At 41.6% G+C, this 21,144-nt stretch overlaps 3 protein-coding genes across 3 annotated transcripts; 1 reads left to right on the forward strand and 2 right to left on the reverse strand.

The window, feature by feature from the left end:
• Window positions 1–1,282: 1,282 nt before the first annotated feature.
• On the reverse strand, window positions 1,283–7,913 carry LOC119736187. The gene is made up of 5 exons (XM_038210212.1): window positions 7,565–7,913; window positions 6,622–6,720; window positions 6,102–6,242; window positions 4,962–5,115; window positions 1,283–1,752 (listed from the first exon to the last, which is right to left on the reverse strand). The coding sequence occupies exons 1-5, from the start codon at window positions 7,620–7,622 to the stop codon at window positions 1,668–1,670; spliced, it is 537 nt and encodes a 178-aa protein (XP_038066140.1). The 5' UTR covers window positions 7,623–7,913; the 3' UTR covers window positions 1,283–1,667.
• A 3,068-nt stretch (window positions 7,914–10,981) lies between these two features.
• LOC119736188 lies at window positions 10,982–19,345 on the forward strand. Its single transcript, XM_038210213.1, has 5 exons — window positions 10,982–11,153; window positions 13,678–13,782; window positions 14,158–14,298; window positions 16,122–16,275; window positions 18,891–19,345. Exons 1-5 carry the CDS (start codon window positions 11,096–11,098, stop codon window positions 18,985–18,987), a joined length of 555 nt encoding a protein of 184 aa, XP_038066141.1. The 5' UTR covers window positions 10,982–11,095; the 3' UTR covers window positions 18,988–19,345.
• Window positions 19,346–20,652: 1,307 nt separating this feature from the next.
• LOC119735196 (C-type lectin domain family 17, member A-like) lies at window positions 20,653–21,144 on the reverse strand. The gene has a single exon (XM_038208902.1). The coding sequence runs from the start codon at window positions 21,142–21,144 to the stop codon at window positions 20,653–20,655; it is 492 nt and encodes a 163-aa protein (XP_038064830.1).

Raw genomic sequence — 21,144 nt, forward strand, 5'->3', positions numbered from 1 at the left:
TCATTAACGTAAAAAGCAGCCTTCGGCCACATGAGGAGTTGCCCCACCAAACTTTTAATAACTCTTCTCTTGGCTTCATTCTAAAGTCCGACATCTAGAGAACTACAAGTCTGATTTGGTTGAATTATGTACGTACGTAGACAGTGTTATATGTTGAGTTGACGTCATGATGACGTCATAATGGGTCATGTGATGTCATGTTGAATTTGAATACTTTAAAAGAATGTATCTATAGACACCCACAAGTCCGACTGGCTTTATGTTTGGCATAATATACAGATAAAAAGAATATATATTTTTTTCTGAAAGCAAAGTTGCATTTGGGAGACGTTATTATTGGATATGTAATTTAATTCGTAACGTTTTCCACGCAACACACACTTCTGCAATTCACTGTGTCCCGTACGAAAAAAATAATTAGGATGACCGTTTTAGTAGATTTTCTGCCGAATCTGGCACATTTCGTCACCGACACCACGAAGTAACACCCATCTACATACCAGTAAAAACTAGCAATCGGAGAAAACGGCAACTAAAGTTGAACGCCTTCTAAAACAACACTTTGCGTCAAAACGACAGAGTATTTTCAGTTGGGTTTCTCGTTGTGGACACTTGATGAATTGAATTTATTAAATCTGCTGTTTTTCACTCGTTTGTGTATTAAATTAACAAGAAATAAGAGAAAAAAGATGAGTGTTAGTTCGTGAAACCGAAAAAGCTGCGAAACTGTAAATTTTCGTTTTCACGAAGTAACACTCTTCAATGTATTTAACACGTGGAAAGTGCAACTTCAGGTCAGCGCGCGCGCGCTCATACAACTTGTTTTTGGTGTAACCGAGGCAGTTTTGTTGTTAAATCCAGCAGAGTAGGCCTATTGAAATGCATTGAGCAGAATTTTACGAATATCGTCTGGTCACCCTGATAATTATGTACACTCTCAATAATAAATGTATGTTTGTGATATGCATGTGCCGATCCATGCCCAAAACTTTTCAATCGGAAGTTATACTTGAATTCGTTAGAAAATACATCACAAGACATAAGTTATGTCTTGTGTTAAACAAAGAATCTGTCAAGCACTATGTTATATTAATTGCAGTCATTCAGTATTTATTTATATCTAGTTTCTAACATTTAAAGATTGTTTTACACACAGACAACATCCTCCACATGCCCTTGGAGTAAGTCCATCAACCCATTTCGACTTGATTAAATCACTACAGTTATCACCCTTGTTTAAGTTCTGTTATTGTCGTTTAAGTTCATTTTGTTTTAAGTTTTATTGTATAGATTCCTGAAGAAGAGCAGTTTTACTGTCTCGAAACGTCGATTAAACCCACTCCAGCCAGCAATGCATTGGTTCTGTGTCGACCTCTCTTTTTTTGTTACTGATGTTTACACCAAAACAATTCGTATTTAGAACAGCTAAAATGACCACGTTTACCAAATTGTGATATATTTATTGAAGTAAAATCGAATATGACTGATAGAAAATGTCAAAAAAAAGATAACAAAAAGTCACATTTGTTTTATCTGTGTCGTTTGAAGGAGCTTCATCATTCATGCTTTAGATTAAAAGACATTAAGGTGGATTTGGTTTATTTTTTTTTGGGGGGGGGGATTGAGGTCGTTTGCTGGGGCGGTGTTTGTCTCCTTCAATAAAACGGTCAGACAGTAGTCATAGATGCAATATCGTAGATCTCCATGTGGATCCTCAGGCCAGTGGCGTGCCTCTTCCAAATCAGGAAAGTCCTGCAAATAAATAAATCAATATTTCATGTAGCCTTGACCAAGGCTATCAGCTTGTTCTCATACGAGCTTGTTCCCGCTACCGCACACCGCGCGCGCCGCGACACAATCACTAGTTGTACATGTACTATACCGTTAGCCTCAACGACCCTTGCGTGTGCTTTGTGTGCATGTACTGTACGTACGCCCCACACACACTTCTGCAAACAGCCGTACAATAAGTCGAAGCGCAAGATAGCCTTGACGCAACCGTGGCGAATTCCTTATGTGTTTCTTTATAGTTTCGACCGAAATCGGCCGAAAATTTCTGATGCGCATATATTACACGATATCCAATCAAAGCCCGTAAACTTTGACCTGCGACATACATATTCATGACCCACAAATTACTGTATACACCACGTACATGTACATGTACATGTATGTTCACTCAAACCAAGGTATGTCCAGGTATTTCAATCCCATTTTAAACCATTTCTCCAGTTTTATTACAAACAAATGAAACATGCCGCTATATGAGTGAACAATTTGTTCAAAATGATACTATTTCCAATGTATTGCGAATTGGACAGTTCAAGACAGTCCGCCGGCGTTTTGTCTGTGCAACAGCGTACATTATCACGCCGCTACCTGCCCGTGCTATTCTGACAGCGAATGTAGGGAACAGGTCAACTCGGACCCAAGTCAAATCATACCCATTTAATCGAATGCAGGTTAACTCGTATCTATAAGCACTCGTATGAATTAACTGCAAGAAACGAGCTATTGACTTTGGGATGGAAATATACGAAACTGTCAGGTACATGGTGAAAACAAAACTCTCCCTGAATACGTACCATGTGCAAATTACATCTCATACGTACGACACATGTATTTTAACGCGTACGTATGAATCGTATATGTCGTACCTACGACATACGTACGACATGTAAGTCGTAGATGTAAATCGTACGAGATACAAGTTGTTCTCACAAGATATGTTGCATGTACCACATAATCGACAAACAAGTCAAACATACGAGTTACAATTCATATTTTGTACACACGAGATATTAAGTCGTACTTATATACGACTTTGTCGTATGCGAAAAATTATATCGTACCCTGTCGACTCGACTTATGCACGACATATATGTTGTACCGGCACCTGTCGACATTATGTCACATGTTTGATATGTCATACTCTGTCGACATACCCTGTCGATGATATTAGTCGTACCCTGTCGAAATATGTCGTACCCTGTCGATATATTAGTCGTACATACGACATATAACTTATAAGTTGTTCATACAAGTTAAAATCAGTCTTACAGAATAAGTTTGCTGAAGGAGAGATATTTTTTCCCATATCCCCTTGACAGCTTAGAAGAAATACCCCCCCCCCCCAAAAAAAAGTCAGCGGTAGATATACTCAATAGTGTGAGCACTTTTTTTGCCGCTGAACGTGAAAGCGCAGCGTGTCTTACTGCATGGCGCCAGCCGGGCCGGTGCCTACAGTGGACGGCCCCAACGTGGCCTCTGTGCATGGTGACATCGTTTTTGCCGGCGTGCGGTTTTGTACCGTTTGCCGTTTTTGGAAGGTCTAATTTTTCATCCTTTTTCATTTCATTTTCGACCCAAACTATGTGTAACTTTATAAATATTATTCTACTATTATTTAAGATTTTAAGGGGGTGTTTACAATAATTATTGTTACCACAGGCCGTCTGGTTTATAAACCTACCTTTGGTCGTATTATGTAATGCAATAAATATTCATTTTTTTGTCAGCCGTTATCCAATAAGACAAGACTATTTACCATAGCGCGTACTAATTATCATATTCGGCATACACGGTTGCGTCAAGGCTATCTTCCGCCTCGACTTACTGTACGGCTGTTTGCGGAAGTGTGTGTGGGGCGTAAGTACAACATGTACATGCACACAAAGCACACGCAAGGGTCGTTGGGGCTAACGGTACAGTACAACATTGTGTCGCTGCGCGCGCGGTGTGCGGTAGCGGGAACAAGCTCATATGGGAACAAGCTGATAGCCTTGGTCAAGGCTATATTTCATGCCGTTTAGATGATAAACGACTGATAAAAAAATGACAGGCTTTGTACATTCTTATTCTTAGATTTGAATGAGGGTCCAACTTGACCTTGTACTTTGCAGGGCCAAACCGACACTTTCTCTATGGTCTAGAGATGTGCCATTTCCTTTCCAATTTGTTTATATCAATATGAAATGTGATACCGCATGGTGTCTCATTAAGATCGTAACAGTTTCATTGAAATAAAATCGTATGTTCAGAACTCATGCCATGCTCACGCTACGACGAATTGATTCTGTTTATACCCCAGACACCGCATACCAAAACAAATGCAAATGTTACACACAGGCAGGCACCAGACTATTCCTCATTTGCATACGTGTTCAAAAATCTTTCACATGCAAATGATCCAATAACAGGGTGGGAATGCAGGTAGTGGTGGGCGCGTACTGCTCGACACCCTGGGGTCGAGGTTGACTACACTGTTAAAAATGTCAGTAAATTTACGGACTCCGTATAAAGTGAAATATCCCGTATTTGCGGCGTAATTTTACGAACTTTCCGTAAATGCAAATATTAATTATGCTAATTAGCCTGATTACAATCAACCACATCGGCCCAAACACCTACACATAATATAGTACATCTAATACATATTGTTATTTCACCCACAACCGTGTACACATGTCCAAACTCGTGTTAAGGGTCTCTTTATTTTACGGAATGAAAAAACATTTCCGGAAATTTTGCTGCCAGCAAAAAAAAATTGCGTTCCGTATTCCTGCAGCCAAATTTCCGGAAAAGTGTTTTCATTCCGTGAAATAAACAGACCCTAAGTACGAGTTTGGAAATGTGTACACGGTTGTGGGTGAAATCACAATATGTACTTAGATGTACTATATTATGTGTAGGTGTTTAGGCCGATATGATTGATTGTAATCACGCTAATTAGCATAATTAATATATTTGCATTTACGGAAAGTCCGTAAAATTACGCCGAAAATACGGAATATTTCACTTTACAGAGTCCGTAAATTACGGGCATTTTTAACAGTGTACAATGATTTTGTGAGATGTATATCTATCGATTGCCACTGAGGTAACCACAGGAGCAGAAAGATGACAGTACTGTGGAAACGGTCCACCGCAAGGCAATATTAAGTTGACTATCTGTTACTTACTCTCCCTCATGTATGAAGTTTCCTTCGTGGTTATAACCCTTGGCCAAGACGTGCTGGAAGACGAACCTAGCATCCTTACCCAGGGGCGCGACAGAGAGAGTGGTCATGTTCATGGAGCCAACTCCCTCCAGCGCAGCCAGCGTAAACTGGATAGCTGTGAAGTCAACATTAAACAGGGTAGTGTTCAAACTTGTCACATATAAAAAAAAATATCAGTCACTATTTGGGCGTTTCACAACGCAGTGCGCCCCCAAGAGCTTGCCATGGAGAGTCCATTTTTCAAAACATGGCCCATTCAATGAGGTCAGTAGACAACTCAAGTTGAGCTGATAATAGATTGGGGCATAGCGTTCTGCCGCCTTACTAAAAAACACCATATTGATAAAAAGAAAAGAAAAGGGCAAACAGATTCTCGAATCATACCCCTACGAAACTACTGACCGGAAAAACTAACAATTTTCAAAAGTCCCGCGCTGCGAAATTGTCGACAATCTCCCACAATGCACTGGGAAAAATGAACTCTCCGTGGCAAACTCTTGGTGTCACACTGCATCGTGAAACGATCGAATTCAATCAAAAACAACATCGCAGATCACGTTACAATTACAGATGAACTGATAGGAGCCGGGAACTGGAGAATCTGAATTATATTCAGGCCGAATTTAATTCGAAATTTGAAAGGGAATTAGTCGTAACCACACCTCAGACAATTTGTTTCGGACGATATGCGATTCAAAGGTGAATAACTTTCGTATACTGTTTTCATCAAGGATACATATTTGGGTATCAAAGTGGTAAACAGTGAGTTTGTTTCTGCATTCAATAGAGGACGTTGTACAATAGAGGACAATAGGGTCCCGAGAAACAAAAGAGGGCCAATAGGGGGCCCCGATCGCAGGCAAATACACACTTTGGTGCGTTTTGTAACAGCCTCGGTGCGATTCTGTTTAGCAGCATAAGAACTTGAAAGTAATGGTGTTCCAAAGACATGGATTTTGTGTTGAACATTGAAAATGAATTATACAGTTGTCTGTCTCGTAGGCATATGAATGCATATTTGTTCACGAAAAAAGGACGGACATCACATCTTTAAGTGACGAAAGCTGGCAAGAAAGCCAGGATATAAGAAAGAGATATCACCTTCTATTCCATTTACGATGGGAGCATCGTGGTCGATAAGCATGACGGCCGGATCATACAGGTTGATAATAGCACCGCAGTTGTTATCCCTGACATATTTGCTGTAAAGGTAACTCATGTATTCGACCTCTTCTCTCACCGCTAAAAACGAGGAGCAGAATGAACACACATAACTCAACTTCAGTTTTCACGGTTACAATTTGGGGATACGGGCTTCGACAGGAGAAGGGGGTTGACAGCACAAATTCGCCATTTTTTTGTCAGGCAAAATAATTGTATTTCCGGGCAAAGTCATTAGAAATATAGACAAATATATGACCTTGAAGAGTGTCACCTGTGGCCTTTAATAGTGACGTATCGAAGTTTTGGTTCGGGAGGGGGGGGGGGCTGAAAATGACACAGAAAGGGTCAATATTGACCCTGAAAGGTGTCAGGCGAAATACATGTAGAACGTGGATTCCTGCTCATATTTATCTTGACTGGGATTTTTGTTAATGAGTATAATAAACAATGGACTCACCTTCGTAGGTCATGCCATCGTCAGCAGCGGCAGCCTTAGCGTTCATCATGGCTTCCACTCGTTCCTCGGTCCATTCCTCTACGGCGATGCCCTTGTTTGCTTCAAGATAAATCATAAGACGCGATCACTCATCTCCAAGAAAAAATAAATGACGATCTGATTCATCCCACGCCCCCCCCCTTCTTGAATCATTGCTTGATTGTAACAGATGTATAGCGGTTTGTGTCAAGGCATCTTGCATCTTGGTCGATCATTATAAGGGATCGGTCAAAACCTCTTTTCTAATGTGTGTAAAAGCCTGTGAGTCTATTGCCTTTGAAACTCGTGGCTCGCCATATTGCTATATCAACATCACCCGAACTATAAAGAGGCGACTAAACAGACAAATAGGCAAGGCTGATTCTACTTAGGATGACCGTTTTAGCCGATTTTCGGCTAACTTTGACCGAATTTTTGTTAAAAACAGAGTTCGACAGAAAATTTGACAGAATGGGTTTTTAGGCAGATTTCTGGCAGAATTCTGCAGAAATGGTTAATTGACAGAAAAACAGTTAATTGGACACTAACAACAAAAAATTGTACATGTGTCTAAAAATTCTTAAATCCTTTAAAACAAAACCTTGCATAAGGGGACAGGTTGGCTGGTCTAGGTGCTGAGGCTCACTGGGAACGGGCTACGTCGTGGCTGGATCCGCGTTTTGCCCGAAATTTTTGCGATTACTTCATAACATCTGTAAGTGACTATAGATTGTTTATAATGTTATTTGACCCTTAATCAAGGCAATACTACCAATCTACATGTGATTTAAAGTGTTAACAGTGTATTTCAAATCATTCTGGGGCAGATTTTTGATATATCTGACGGATGTCTTATGTGCATTTATCAGAATTTGGCTCTGACCTTACGGGCACCCTGATTCTACTCTATCCCGAGTTTACCTACCTGATGCGAACATCAGTCCGCAGATCAGAAGAACACACAGGGAAGCGGCACGGAACATCGTGTACGAGCTCTTGGGTCTACTCTTGTCGAATGAGCAAGTTCTCGGAGTCTCGATCGATCAACGGTGGCCCAGGCAGCTAAATAGAAGATCAAGGTTTGTCTATAGCGTATATAGGTTTCGACAGGACTATTCGCTAACATAAAAACACATCCAAGTCCTTGTGTTATCGGAGGTGCATTATCGACTGCTGGAGGGCTAACGATGTCAACTTTATTTGATGCCCTTCGTGTAGTTTGAGCAATGACCAATAAGGCTGCAGCGCGCGTATAAAGTGCCATCGATGTTCAAAATATTGTGCGAAAGGCTTAATTCGTGCATAAAGTCCAAGAAAAGACAATGCCTACGCGCGCAATATCTATTGGATAATCTGACGAAGTTCGATTAAAGCTTGTTTGTTTGTTTATTTTCTTTTTTATCAAATGATCTCCAAGAAGCCTTGCATAATCCAATGGCTATGGCGTGCGCAAGTGTCAGAATTAATAAAGCAGGAATTTGTCATGCATCGTGATCTACTTACCACCTCATATTTCATTATGCCAGCGAAGAGCCATTCGGCATGCCATTTACTTTAAGGTGTTGTGGTCGAATTCATCGCCAGTCAGTCCGTAATTAAAAAACTAACAAGTCCATCTTAGTCCAAATTCAAGTTTACTACCAAAAGTGGACAAACTAATGAGGAAGGAATGCCTTCTCTGTTATTTTCAAAAGTAAAGTTTCACTTAGTCCGCTTAACAGAGAAATTCATTCCATCAAAAGTAGACTGAACAGGTATTCTTGTTCAAAATTTTTCATCTAAAATTAGGGTGATTTTTTCTCTCTAAATCGTCTGGTTCTTAGTTTCGCTCTTTGGAAGACTGAGAGGTTGACTCAGTCCGTGCGAACAGGTTTGCACTTCACTTGACACTGGATGACTTGCCATTAGTTGCTCGGAGTTGACGGCAACTCTTACAGCGTACATACAGTTTTGCGACTGTTTTGGAATAGTCCCAGTTGCAACTGTCAGTTGCTCAAGTATGAGAAAATAACGACACAATTAAGGTGTATTGGTAAAACAAATGCCTAAATTGAGTAATAACATATCTTAGTCTGACACCTGAACTTCTCGGAAAGTTGTGAGATAGAAAGATTATGTACCTTTAACAAACACGTCTCTAAAATGCGCCTCTCAAATGTTTCCCCACCCCACCTCAACCCCCCCCCCCCCACTGCCCCAGGCCCGATGTCGGGATTTGGTCACGTGTTTCATGCCCCAGGGTGGGGATTTTGGTCACTCAAATTACAGTGTTATCATTGGCTTACTACATGGAAAGGCAATCACTAGTGCGCCCCACGTATGTATGTCGGGACCTCGTTGGGGATTGTCACAAAAACAGACAATCCCCACTTCTTCGGTGAGGCAGCCCGGGGGTGAAGGGTGGGGGAAACAACTAATAGACGCATATCTGCTTAAAAACACCATCCGCTGGTAGTACTGCCTAATTCACGAAGTTTAGCATAATAAATAATGAAAGGTTTGCGGAAACACCATGTGCGAATAATTTCTCAACTAAGAGAGTGGTTCTGAAAAGAACCAGAGGTATAAACTCGACGTTCCGGTCAGTATGCTCAGACCGTTTTCAGAAGAGTCAGAGCATACTGACCGGAACGTCGAAATTATACCTCTGGTACTTTTCAGACCCATTCTCTTAGTTGAGAAATTTTTCGCACATGGTGTTTCCGCAAACCTTTCATTTTTAAGTATCTCCACCATGCAAAGCCTCTAATCTTACTGGAGTTTAGCATCTCGCTCTAGCTTGCTTAGGGACATAAGTACCGCCAATGTCCTGGTTCTTACCATATATAACTTTTGTATTAAAATTGCGAGGTCTTGATTCATTACTTTCTTTGCTTCAGGCCTTTTTATATGCATTATCTTGCTTGCTACACTTCATCCATCTATCCCCTGGAATAATCGAAATAATAACTTTAGCACTTTAGCCATCCCCTTTGCATGCAGAAATAATGCGCCACTGTACGCAAATCATTGTATTGCATGTGTGCAAAACGAGAAAAAAAAAACACAATCACCCTCACATCCCCTTCATAAAAAAATACCCCGACCATTCGATTATACCAATCTAGTTGAAATAAATGGTTACCTGATTGGAATTATTTCGACCACACGTTCGAGTCTGCTGAAAGTGTTGTTGGCAGCAAATGTTACGTTTGTTTTGAATTCAAATATATTATATAAATATTATAGTTGAAGTGAGGTTGCACATATTTTGCCACCTAAGGCTCGCCATACCAGACACAATCAACAATACCCGGACTTTAGAGGGTGTATTGAAAACAAGATATGGCAGGCACACATCTGTGACCTCTCTTGCACGTGATCGAACCGTGAAGATAGAGTTTCAACATTTAAAGGCACTTTGCTCCCGCTTGATTTTACACTGTAAAAACTGTAGTGTTAATTTAATACCAAACTGTATCTATAAAATTCAACACCAGATAGTCCTATATAGATACCAATGGTGTAAATTTAACACTCCGGTTTTTGCAGTGTAACCATATTATGACGGAGGGTATTATTGATACTGCGAAAACCAAATCACACTTTACTTTTTCGAACTTCATTTATTGAGTTTATGTTCAGTTGGGTGCTTTCTAGAAGGTTTTCAATGCAATGGCTACAAGAAGACATTTCACCTATTTTTTAGATCACTATGAACAGCAATTGTAAGTGTAAAAATAAGTCAAGAAAGTATGGTCAATTTTAAGTGCAACTTACTTGAAATAGCTAACTACAGAAAAAAACCAAAAGTTTTCCTGTATTTGGTCAAGCTGGCACAGACATAACATTATCGGTTATCTCTAATAATCCTGTTACCGCATGTTTAAATTGTCTATAATTACCTTCAGCAAGAAGTCATTGGGGTTTGTTTGTTGGTTGTTTGTTGGTTGGTTGGTTTCTCTGTGAACAAGATAACAGTGATCAATCCAAAAGTTATGGTGGTCCTTTATTCAAGTACAAATTGTTTAGATTTTGGAAGTAATAAATAATAGCCTTTACCACACCATGGTTAAATTCCAACGGTTAGCATTTTAATCCATCTTCGTCATCCAAGGGCCAATAATGCGCGCATAGACTGGGCATAGTCTTTTCTTGGACTTTATGCAAGAGATAAGCCTGTCGCTCAGTATTTGAACATCGATGACACTTCAAACGCGCGCAGCAGCCTCAATGCTAAAATTTTGCAAAGGACATCAAATAAAGGAGACAAAACGTCAGGCCTCCAGCAGTCGATAACGCATCTACCATAATCCATGGACTTTGATTTTATAATGCTTGCGAATTATCCTCTAGAAAAAGAAATAGACAAACCTCGTACAATCTTCTTTTTAGCTGCCTGGGGCACCGTTGTTGATCGATCGAAACTCCGAGAACTTGTTCATTCGACAAGAGTAGACTCCAGAGCTCGTACACGATGTTCCGCACCGCTTCCCTGTGTGCTCTCCTGATCTGCGGACTGATGTTCGCATCAGGTAGGTAAACTCAAGGGGGGGGGGGGCGAAGTAGAGGCACATTATTGTGTAGAAGCCTTCTTATCTGTTTAGACGCCTTTTCATTATGGGGTGACGGGTTGCAAAGGCAATCGGCTTAATTGGCTTTACACAATAAAAAGAGAAGTTATGACCGATCCCTTGCAATGATCGGCCAAGATGCAGATTGCTTGAAACATCTGCTACAGCCAAGACTTGCTGAAGATTTTAGGTGGCAACAATGATTCAAATTCTCCAAATCAAACCTAAATACCGTTAAAGCAAAGACTTCTTCCCAAAACGATTTTACGGGTTTTTCGAATGCACAAATGGATGTGTGTTGCTTCCCTATTATATAGAAAGGTGAAAGCAGTGACATAAGGGCAGCTGCTTGATATTGTCCCTAGGCAGGATACACCGCAACAATGGTAAAAATGAAAGCACTACCCGAGAGTATTGTTTCGTTCATCATGGCCTGACGATCCTTCAAGTTTTCCAGAAGTTGAGGTGTAGCCTAAGACTTAAATATTTTGGGGTTTTATACGGCACACTTTAAATCATTATTCTTTGCGTGAGTTATTCACGAGCAATGGTTTTATCCGAAAGACAATTGTACAGGACACAACGCTTTGGACACAATGATTGTATTGAATGTGGTTTTAGAAAGGGTTCTAGTTACAGTATTTCTGGGCCCCTAGATCCAGAAATACAATCGATTAAGTGAAAAGATGTGAATTTTACTTGGGCCACGCTCACATGGACATGCTGAATCTGGGTTAAGCATCGAATAGGCATTGGATGGGCAAAGAAGTAGGTGACATCACAGGTGAGAGTGCATGGCCCACGTAAAATATACACCCTGCCACTTAATTGATTGTATTTCTGGATCGTAGGGCCCAAATGGAATGGCGTAAACAGGAGCGGATTGAAAACAGTCAGGCTTAAATGTAATGTATAATTACATTGAAGACAAAAACATGGAACTTTTTCAACTCTCCCGCGTTAGGCAACCCATCACTTATTAGACCAATTAGCAGACACCTCGTTTGTCCCCGTTTTTGTTTGCTGGGCTAAATATCACAACGTTATCATTGCTCACATGCTTTTCCATAAGGTTGTAATAGGGTAACTGTGCTAGTAAGCAACTTGGTGAATTTGAAGCTCATCAATGCTGAGGTTTGGCAAGACTACTTGAAGATATCTGGAGACAAGGTAAATGCACGCAACTTTGGGGTATAATGCAGCCATTGTGGATCGCTACTATGTCCTCCTAATTATTCAGTCACCTATATGCTTTGGAAAGTGTTATTTGAAGTAGGATGTATATTGCATTACAAAAATAAAATTTTCAAAAAATAAACAAATTACGAATATTCCCAAATATGGGAATAAATCTATTACACGGCAGGGATTAACAATTTATGCAAATTATGCATATTAAGGGTCAACATTAACGATGTCATCCACCCACATCTTGTTTGTCATGGTTCAAAGAATTGATCTAGCATGCATGCCAGCTATTACCATAAAATGCCGTGAAATTATTTTCTAGAAATTTTTTTCCACATTTAGCTGGCCTAATTATTGGGGTCATCAGCTTTAGCTTGAAAAACAAACAACGAATCAAAACATTCAGAAGGTAATCAGCCTTAGAGGTATCGATATGAACGCACCACCGATAATGAACAGCCATTGTCTAGACAACCTCTGCATGCAAACTAAGGTCGTTCAGTCAATATTTGCATAGAGATGACACTTTGCACATCAGAGTTTCAGCTTGATAAAATATCTGAATCCTTATTGAAGGACATCAGCTAAACTCGATTAAGCACCACATCAAAATAATATGCTCCATCATCGTGCGTCTCCGATAATGCACAGACTTTGTTTGGTTTGCGGATAAGCCTGTCAATCCTCTTTGTGTGTTATAAAATCGCACAAACCTCGTACTTGGCTGCACTAGTGTTGATCGATCGGGACTCTCAAATCCATTCGACAAGAGGGGATTCCCAAGACCATACCAAGGGCGGATCGGGGGGGGGGGGGGGGGCAAAGGGCAAAGGGGGCCATGCGCCCCCTCCCTAAAAAAAACCCCGAACCCAATTTGTTTTTAAGTGACGTCGCAATAGAGACAGTCAATGAGTACACCGCCATCTTTTCTTCAAGAAACAATGATTAAAGTGGCAATAAATTGCCACAGATCGCACCACAGGGCATCCAGAATCCATTTTTTTTGGGGGGGGGGGGCCCTTAAGCCAGGCCATGAACCCAACGCCGTAAATTTTTTACCCACTTTTGGGGGAACAATTTTTTTTGCCCCCCAAATAAATTGTGTTCTGGATCCGCCCCTGGACCATACGCTATGTTTCGTACCGCTTGCCTATCTGTTGACTTGAGTTCGCGTCAGCTGAACCTGAAGACAGTGTAATGGGTAGGTTAATGCGGGGGGGGGGGGGACTAGGTTGAATCTGATCGTCACTGTTTTTCTTGGAACTGAGTGATCGCTTCTTATGATTTTATCTTACAGCTACCAAGGTCAATGACATTGCTGTAGAGGAATGGACCGAGGAACGAGTGGAAGCCATGATGAACGCTAAGGCTGCCGCTGTTGACAAAACCATGACCTACGAAGGTGAGTCCACAGTTTTGACAAACACTCTTAACAAAATTCCCTGTCAAGATATGACTAGGAATCCGAGTTCTACATGTATTTGGCCTGACGCCTTTCAAGGTCAACATTGCGATTTTCTTTGTCCCCCCCCCCCCGGAACCAAAACCTCGATTCGTCACTGACACTAGGTGACACTATTCAAGGTCACATATTTTGTCTTTTTTTAATGATGTTACCCGCAAATACGACAATTACTTTGTCAAAAAAACAACAACGGTGAGTTGGTGATGGAAACCCCCCTCTCCTGTTGAAGCCTGTGTCCCCAAAGTTTAACCGTAGAAATGCAAGTTTTTTAAAAAAAAATATTTCGTGTGATACTGTTCCTCGTTCCTACAGAGGTGAGAGAGGAGGTGGACTACATGAGCCACCTTTACAGCAAATATGTCAGGGATAACAACTGCGGTGCTATTATCAACCTGTATGATCCGGCCGTCATGCTTATCGACCACGATGCTCCCATCGTAAATGGAATAGAAGGTGATATCTCTTTCTTATATTCTGGCTTTCTTGTCGGCTTTTGTCACGTAAATATGTCATGATGTCTGTAGTATTTTAATGGACAAATAGTGCATTCGTTTTAATAGAGCTACGAGAGAGACAACGGTGTCATTCATTTCCAATATTCAACACAAAATCCATGTCTTTGGAACATCATTATGTTCAACTTCTTGTTCTGCTAAACAGAATCGCACAAAGGCTGTTAACTTGTGCTGTTACACTTGTGCCTGTGTGTATTTGCCCGCAATCGGGGACCCCATATTGTCCCTCTATTGTTCGTACTTTAACCCTAAAAGGGCCGGGGGGGGGGGGCGGCGATAGCTTTGAAATTTTTTTCGCGACCCGAGCTGTTATGACTTTTTAGCCTCAAGCCTTGCGCATCTTTTGATACCAAAAGCATAAAAATCGGACCACAGGTTGCCGCGCAGTGAACATTTTTCCGCGCTACGTGCCGTGAAAACTGAACTTTCCCATATACATTGTACACAGAGCAGAATTACCATTCGTACATATGAATAGTTAATTAGCAATAATTCCATAATTTAATAATTCCATGCCATAATTATTTCCATAACCATTTGACCAATAGTCACGAAATTTCTTGGGTATGTTTATGAGGAGTTGCTCTATGCATATACCGAGTTTAAAAAAATTTCGTCACTCGGTGGCCGAGATCTTAGGGGGGGGGGGCGGAATCCGCCCCCCGGCTGAGAGATGGTCAAAATAACCCGGCCCTTTTAGGGTTAACTTATACTAGGAAGACATCATATATGTTTTGTACACGAATCCAAATTGGGCACTTCTCGGGAACTGTGCACCCTATTGTCCTCTATAGTTCAACGTCCTCTATTGAATGCAGAAACAAACTTACTGTTTACCACTTTGATACCTAAATAATAGTAACCCGGATGAAAACTTCATCATGACAGTATACCAAAGTTATTCACCTTTGGGACATCGTCCGAAGCACATTGCCTGAGGTGTGGTTACGGAATAAATCCCTATCGAATTTCGAATTAAATGTGGCCTGACTGTAATTCAGATTTCCCGTCTCCCATCAGTTCACCGGTAATTGTAACGTGATGTGTGACGTTGTTTTTGATTGAATTCGGGCGTTTCACAATGCAGTGCGCCACCAAGAGTTTGCCACAGAGAGTTCATTGTTACCCAGTGCAGTGTGGGAGATTGTCGACAAATTGCGAGGGACAGTTGAAATTGTTAGCTTTTCCGCTCAACAGTTTCAGAAGTTTCTTAGTAATCCAGTGATGCTCTTTATTTGGCCCCAAAACAGTGATATTGTGTACGAATTCATGCAAGCTATGACCAATCATACCGAAAGCTGTCGCACCTTTGTATACGTGCAAGTTGTGGTTTAAACTCATCTTGCACGTATACAAAAGTGCAACTTTTTTTGGTACACCACTTGTCGTAAATTGCATCATTTTTGTACACATTGTCACTGTTTTGGGCCAAATAAAGAGTATAGCTGGATTGTTAAGGAATTTCTGTGCTGATCAGTCGTAATTTGAGCAAGATGTGCCCCGTATTTTTTGAGTTAGACAAAACAATTAGTAGGGAGCACTTTCTTTTTTGGTTGAGTGACTTAGCTCAAGTTGTCTACTGACACTCATTGAATGGGCCATGTTTTGTCTACCGTAAACTTGAAAAATTGACTCCCCATGGCAAACTCTTGGTGGCGCACTGCATTGTGCATCACACGTGCCCGAATTGTGACTGCTTTTTGTATAAACTATGTGACGAGCTTGAACACTAATTACCTTCTTTTAATGTTGACTTCACAGCTATCCAGTTTGTGCTGGCTGCGCTGGAGGGAGTTGGCTCCATGAACATGACCACTCTCTCTGTCGCACCCCTGGGTAAGGACGCTAGGTTCGTCTTCCAGCACGTCTTGTCCAAGGGTTTTGACCGCGAAGGAAACTTCATGCATGAGGGGCAGTAAGTAGCAGTTATCAGCCAACGCCATATTGCTTTGCTTTAGGGTTGCAGACCAGTAAAAAAAAATGCCATAGACCCCAATGATAAATGCCCCGCTTTAGAAATGCAGGAAAAACACTCACATCTCTCCAAGGTGTTCGAGACACACATCAAATTAAGGCTTATTTCATCATTTTTCATATTCTTTTCAATTTTTTTTTTTTGGGGGGGGGGGGGGGTTAACTAATGACTTTTAGGAGAAATTTTCATCCGAAGATGATCACCCCTTAATATAGTCCTGAAGCCCATCACCATTTTAAAAACGATGCCACCACTCCGTTGCAAAATAGAGCGCTTTTAGGGCTCCAATTTCATCCAAATTGCACAGAACTACAAGCTCACAGTCCTGAGCACGGTTTTCACCCGTTTTTTTTTTTTTTTTACAAAACCTCGAGTTCATGGCCCAAAATATGCTAAAATACAGAAGAATTTGAGGGCATGCAAATAGTGATTTGGCCGGCTAGGGCAATTTTAGACCTATATACTGGCCTGCAACCTTAGAGCGTTTCACGGATATCGCCATCTGTCTCCTCACGTGGGAACCTCTTGGGCAATCGAAATAAATACATGGTGCATCCCACCATATCATTGTAACCTACGCATGATGGGCCGATATTGCATAGCATTGCAATCCCCTCCCCGTTACCAAGTGACTAAGATGGCGGAGTCCGTAATACAGCCTATGGACTTCGTACAAGTGGTCTTCTCAACTGTGACAGATATGTTGACTTCAAATGCCAACAATAAGTATGCCTACTTTGTAAGTAAATTTTCTATAAACACAGCCAATTACTTACGTAGTTTCGTTTACGTTTCGACTAGTTTCACTAGTCATCCTCAGAACGAAGCACCACCAGTCGGCTGGTGGCGCTGTTTCCTGTTGCGGCCACTAGATCTGGTGGTCTGGCCGCTTGCCTACTGTTTTTTTATGCCTGTATTGTGCAAGTATACCAATCTCTGAAGTTTTTTGGAGTGCAGTGAGTCATACAGCGCCATAGTTCCATTACTGAGGTTCCTCTGATCTAACGGGTGCAAGCGAGTAAAAAGGCCAAACATCCGTCCGCCGAGCTCATGAATAAAAGTTATACTGTCAAATTCTTCTATAGGGGTCACCAAGGCCGGATCTGCAACAAATGCTCACAAACTATTCAAAGGTCCGATAGGCCATCGTTAGATCAATTTCGAGATAACAAAGTAGGGGGTGATCGGTGAATTTGGAGGAGTACGCTCGTACCCCCCGCCCTGCAAACAGGACGCTGGGATACTCTGATGAATTCACGCTCTGATTGGTTGGATTTTGCGTGACCAGTGACTTGCGCGTCATCACGGTCATGACTCTGCAAGGTTTGAAACGGCCGTTTTTTTCATTGAAAAGCGTAATAATGTAGGAAATTATGTAAAACTTATCTGTGTTGTAAATTTACAATTCCCGTCACTTTCTCAGGCTCCGTTTCGAATCACGAACGGTCGGATTGCATTATGCGACGTTCAAAATTGTGTCCACATGGTCCGCAATGCAACAGAAATCACATCCGGTATGGAACGTGTGCATTTCTGTGGAAAGTTTTCGGATAGCATTTGCGCACATAGTCTAACTGCGGTCTTGAACAGCTGCAGCCAGATGCTTTATACATAGGTCATAGGCCACTTCCTTCACAAGGTTCTGTGAAGCTCATCATCGTATCCCAGCGTCCTGTTTGCAGGGCGGGGGGTACGAGCGAATTGGAGGAGCTGGATCTCAATTAACGCCATGAGGGCGCTCTATAGTCAGGGAGTGCGCAAAAACGCTGCATGTTCTGCAGTTGTAATCTACGAATTCAGAGATACTGGTTTGGAGTGTAAACAAATCGCGTGCCCCCCCCCCAAAAAAAGAAGACACACACACACACTGTTTGGCTGACAGCTTGGACAAACGTGTTAGAAAAATGTGATGATTGAAAACAAATATAGCTGTACATTATCATGCTCAAGAACTTCATGCCAGGAGAGCCCCCAACCTCACACTCAAATATCATAACACCACAACGGAGGGAGGGGGGGGGCATTCCCACAAGTGACGTCACAAACGCAGCCTCTTCGTACAGTATTACGAGTGCGCTACCATGCACCAATGCCATGAAGAGTCCTAGTACTTGCTTTTTATATTAAATTTGGGGCAGAAAATGTTGGACACACTTTTTCGGGAAACAAAACAAAAATGTTCCCCTCCCCCTAAAAAAGAAGAAGATAAAATTTGTCCTGGACTCGGCCTTGTAACAGGAGAGCACAAAGCCAGGTATTACAAACCCCATTAGTCAGATTTGACCTGATACATTTCAGCGTCTAAATGACACCTTGCAGGGTCAAAATGCCACTCTCTTGATCATTTTCCTGGTCATTTTGACCCCAAAACCATAGCACAAGTGTCATTTTGTCCCAGATTCGGGTCAGATTGACCCTGAAGTTTATTAGGTCATAAATGACCCTGATACCAGGGCAAATCTTACCCGGACTTGCAAGAGTGTACAAAAATCTTTCCTTCATCAGTCATCAATCGTCTAAAATCGGCATGAAATATTAATTTGTTTATTTTACAGTTTTTTCATGATTTGGAAGAGGCACGCCACTGGCCTGAGGATCCACATGGAGATCTACGATATGGCAGCTATGACTCTGTCCGACAAACATTATTGAAACTGACGAACACCGCCCCGGCGAACGACATCATCATACGAAAAAACAAAATCCACGTAAAAAAATGTCTTATCATCTTCAGCATTGAAGATATAGCTCCTCCAACGACACAGATAAAAAAATGTTAATGTTTGAATTCGTGTTATTAACATTTTCTTAACAAGTTCTATTCGATTTTGCTTCGAAAAAATAGATCACAATTTGGTAAACGTAGACATTTTACCTGTTTTAAAAGCGAATTGTTTTAGTATGAACATCTGAGATTTATAATGTTGTCTGTGTGTTACAAAACAAGCCATACCAGCATCTCTAAACATTTGAAATCAGATATAAATAAATATTGAATTACTGCAATGAATCCAAAAGAGTGCTTGAAAGTTTTTATCTAGTAATTATTTGCTCATTTTCAGTTTTTTTAACGGTGTTTTCTTGGGGGGGGGGGTGGGGATTGGGGGGGGGTGGAGGTTTGTTGAGGTAGTCTGAGTATCAGCCGCTATCCACGGAGCCAAGGCTCCTGTATACCGTCTGATATGTAAAAGATTCATCTTGCGCCTCGGCCAATCGGAGTCAATTTTACTAAATCGTGAAGTCATTTCAATCCCAAATAAGGACTAAAGGTTTGATTGGCCAATTTGAATGCAGTGGTTTGTAGTGGCAACAACAGCTGGGCGGGTATCGCGTAACATAATACAGAGCGCGTGACCACAGCCTCTGTTGCTGTGTCGAGGGTAGTTTTGTGTTGCCATGTCTATGACGTGACAAAGGGAACGACCGAAGACCCGATATAGAAAGAGCCCGCTGATTGGTCAAAATCTAGAGGTCAAGATGCGGTTGTCTTGCGTAATGAATTAGCAAATATGCTCACATGTTATAGACCGTGGCTTTCGCCATGGTCTTTTACATAGACTTTGTCGAGGCGGGAGATTAGGAAACACCAATCCTGCTTTAAGGCCAATCGCTGTGAATTCACATTGCAATTTATAAAACAATGGTCGAAGAGAAATGGAAAAAAAACCCAGTAATGTTAACATTGTGCACTGCAATTATGTTATTATTGGTGAGGAATATTGCGTACATTTAGCTAAGAAGGGTAGAATAAGCCCGGTTTTTTTCTTAGCATAGAGAGGATTATGATCTTTTGATTCGTTAATTCTCAGCAATAGTCGGTCTGGATGCAAAGTTTGAAATTCCGATTTGTTCTCCCAAAATGTCGGTCCTAGGGCTTGTCTTGAATGAGGAAAAACTCTGCCCTGAAAAATAACAACACAAAGATGCTTTACTTTTAAATTGAACGTTAAATTTGTGTTTTGGTCTGATGAGGTACAACTTCAAACTGGAATGCATACATGAATAGTTATAAACATACACAATCACACTACGCGCACAGAGGTCATCCAATCAATAGCTTTCAATGGGAACTAGCTACCGGTCCCAATTAAGTTTTAAGGGGGGGGGGTCGGGAACCATTCTAGCGGATAAGCTGTAAGAGTTGGTCACACAAAAAATGTGATCAAGGTATTAAGTTAAACTATATTTACAGTGATTAATGTTTAGATTACAGTGAAGCAGCTACACTGCTTCAATTAACATGATGTTTGCTCTGCTTGTAGACAGAAACGATGTAATTAGGCCCTCACTTGTGTTAAATAACCGCCCTTTGCAGAGTTATCTAGTAGGACGATAACGTTGCGGCATTTTACAAATGAAACTGGCCGAGTTACCGCAACGGGAGTCATTCCAGTCGGCTGTGGTGTGCAGGGTTCCGCAGTCTTCGTTACCAACGTTATTGGGTTCTCCTGGCCTCCAGAGGGAAAACGGGGATGTCGATCCGTCCAGCCAGGCCCAATACCCCTCACTAGCGGCATCCGTTAGGCCGATCCAAGCGAAGCTGGCCGAACCGGACTGCTGAATCAACTCCGCGAGGAACAAGGCCTCTGCCGCGTCCAGCACCGAGGCCAGGTGGGACGGACGGCCGGGCAGGCCCCGGGCGACGCAGATTCTCTCCGCGGTGTAGAAACTCAACGGCTGCGGCACGTAGAGGTAGCAGTGCTGGCCGTGAGCAGCCCAACCATCGGGGCAGAGACACCGCGAATACACAGTGGGCTGAACGATTAGAACAGCTAGTAAGATGGTGATGTTTATCGAAGAAATGGACAT

Source organism: Patiria miniata, unplaced genomic scaffold, assembly GCF_015706575.1.
Source record: "Patiria miniata isolate m_02_andy unplaced genomic scaffold, ASM1570657v1 HiC_scaffold_29, whole genome shotgun sequence".
Taxonomy (NCBI): Eukaryota; Metazoa; Echinodermata; class Asteroidea; order Valvatida; family Asterinidae; genus Patiria; species Patiria miniata.

Bases quoted from the DNA above. Each gene is read 5' to 3' on its own strand.
- LOC119736188 (XM_038210213.1), top strand. From the start codon at position 11,096: ATGTTCCGCACCGCTTCCCTGTGTGCTCTCCTGATCTGCGGACTGATG. The intron at 14,299-16,121 runs GTGATATCTCTT...TTGACTTCACAG, and splicing joins CATCGTAAATGGAATAGAAG to CTATCCAGTTTGTGCTGGCT. The intron at 16,276-18,890 runs GTAAGTAGCAGT...TTTATTTTACAG, and splicing joins AACTTCATGCATGAGGGGCA to TTTTTTCATGATTTGGAAGA.
- LOC119735196 (XM_038208902.1), bottom strand. From the start codon at position 21,144: ATGTCCATTTCTTCGATAAACATCACCATCTTACTAGCTGTTCTAATC.
- LOC119736187 (XM_038210212.1), bottom strand. From the start codon at position 7,622: ATGTTCCGTGCCGCTTCCCTGTGTGTTCTTCTGATCTGCGGACTGATG. The intron at 6,721-7,564 runs GTAGGTAAACTC...TTTATCTTGAAG, and splicing joins CGGACTGATGTTCGCATCAG to CAAACAAGGGCATCGCCGTA. The intron at 6,243-6,621 runs GTGAGTCCATTG...CCTCGTTTTTAG, and splicing joins CGATGGCATGACCTACGAAG to CGGTGAGAGAAGAGGTCGAA.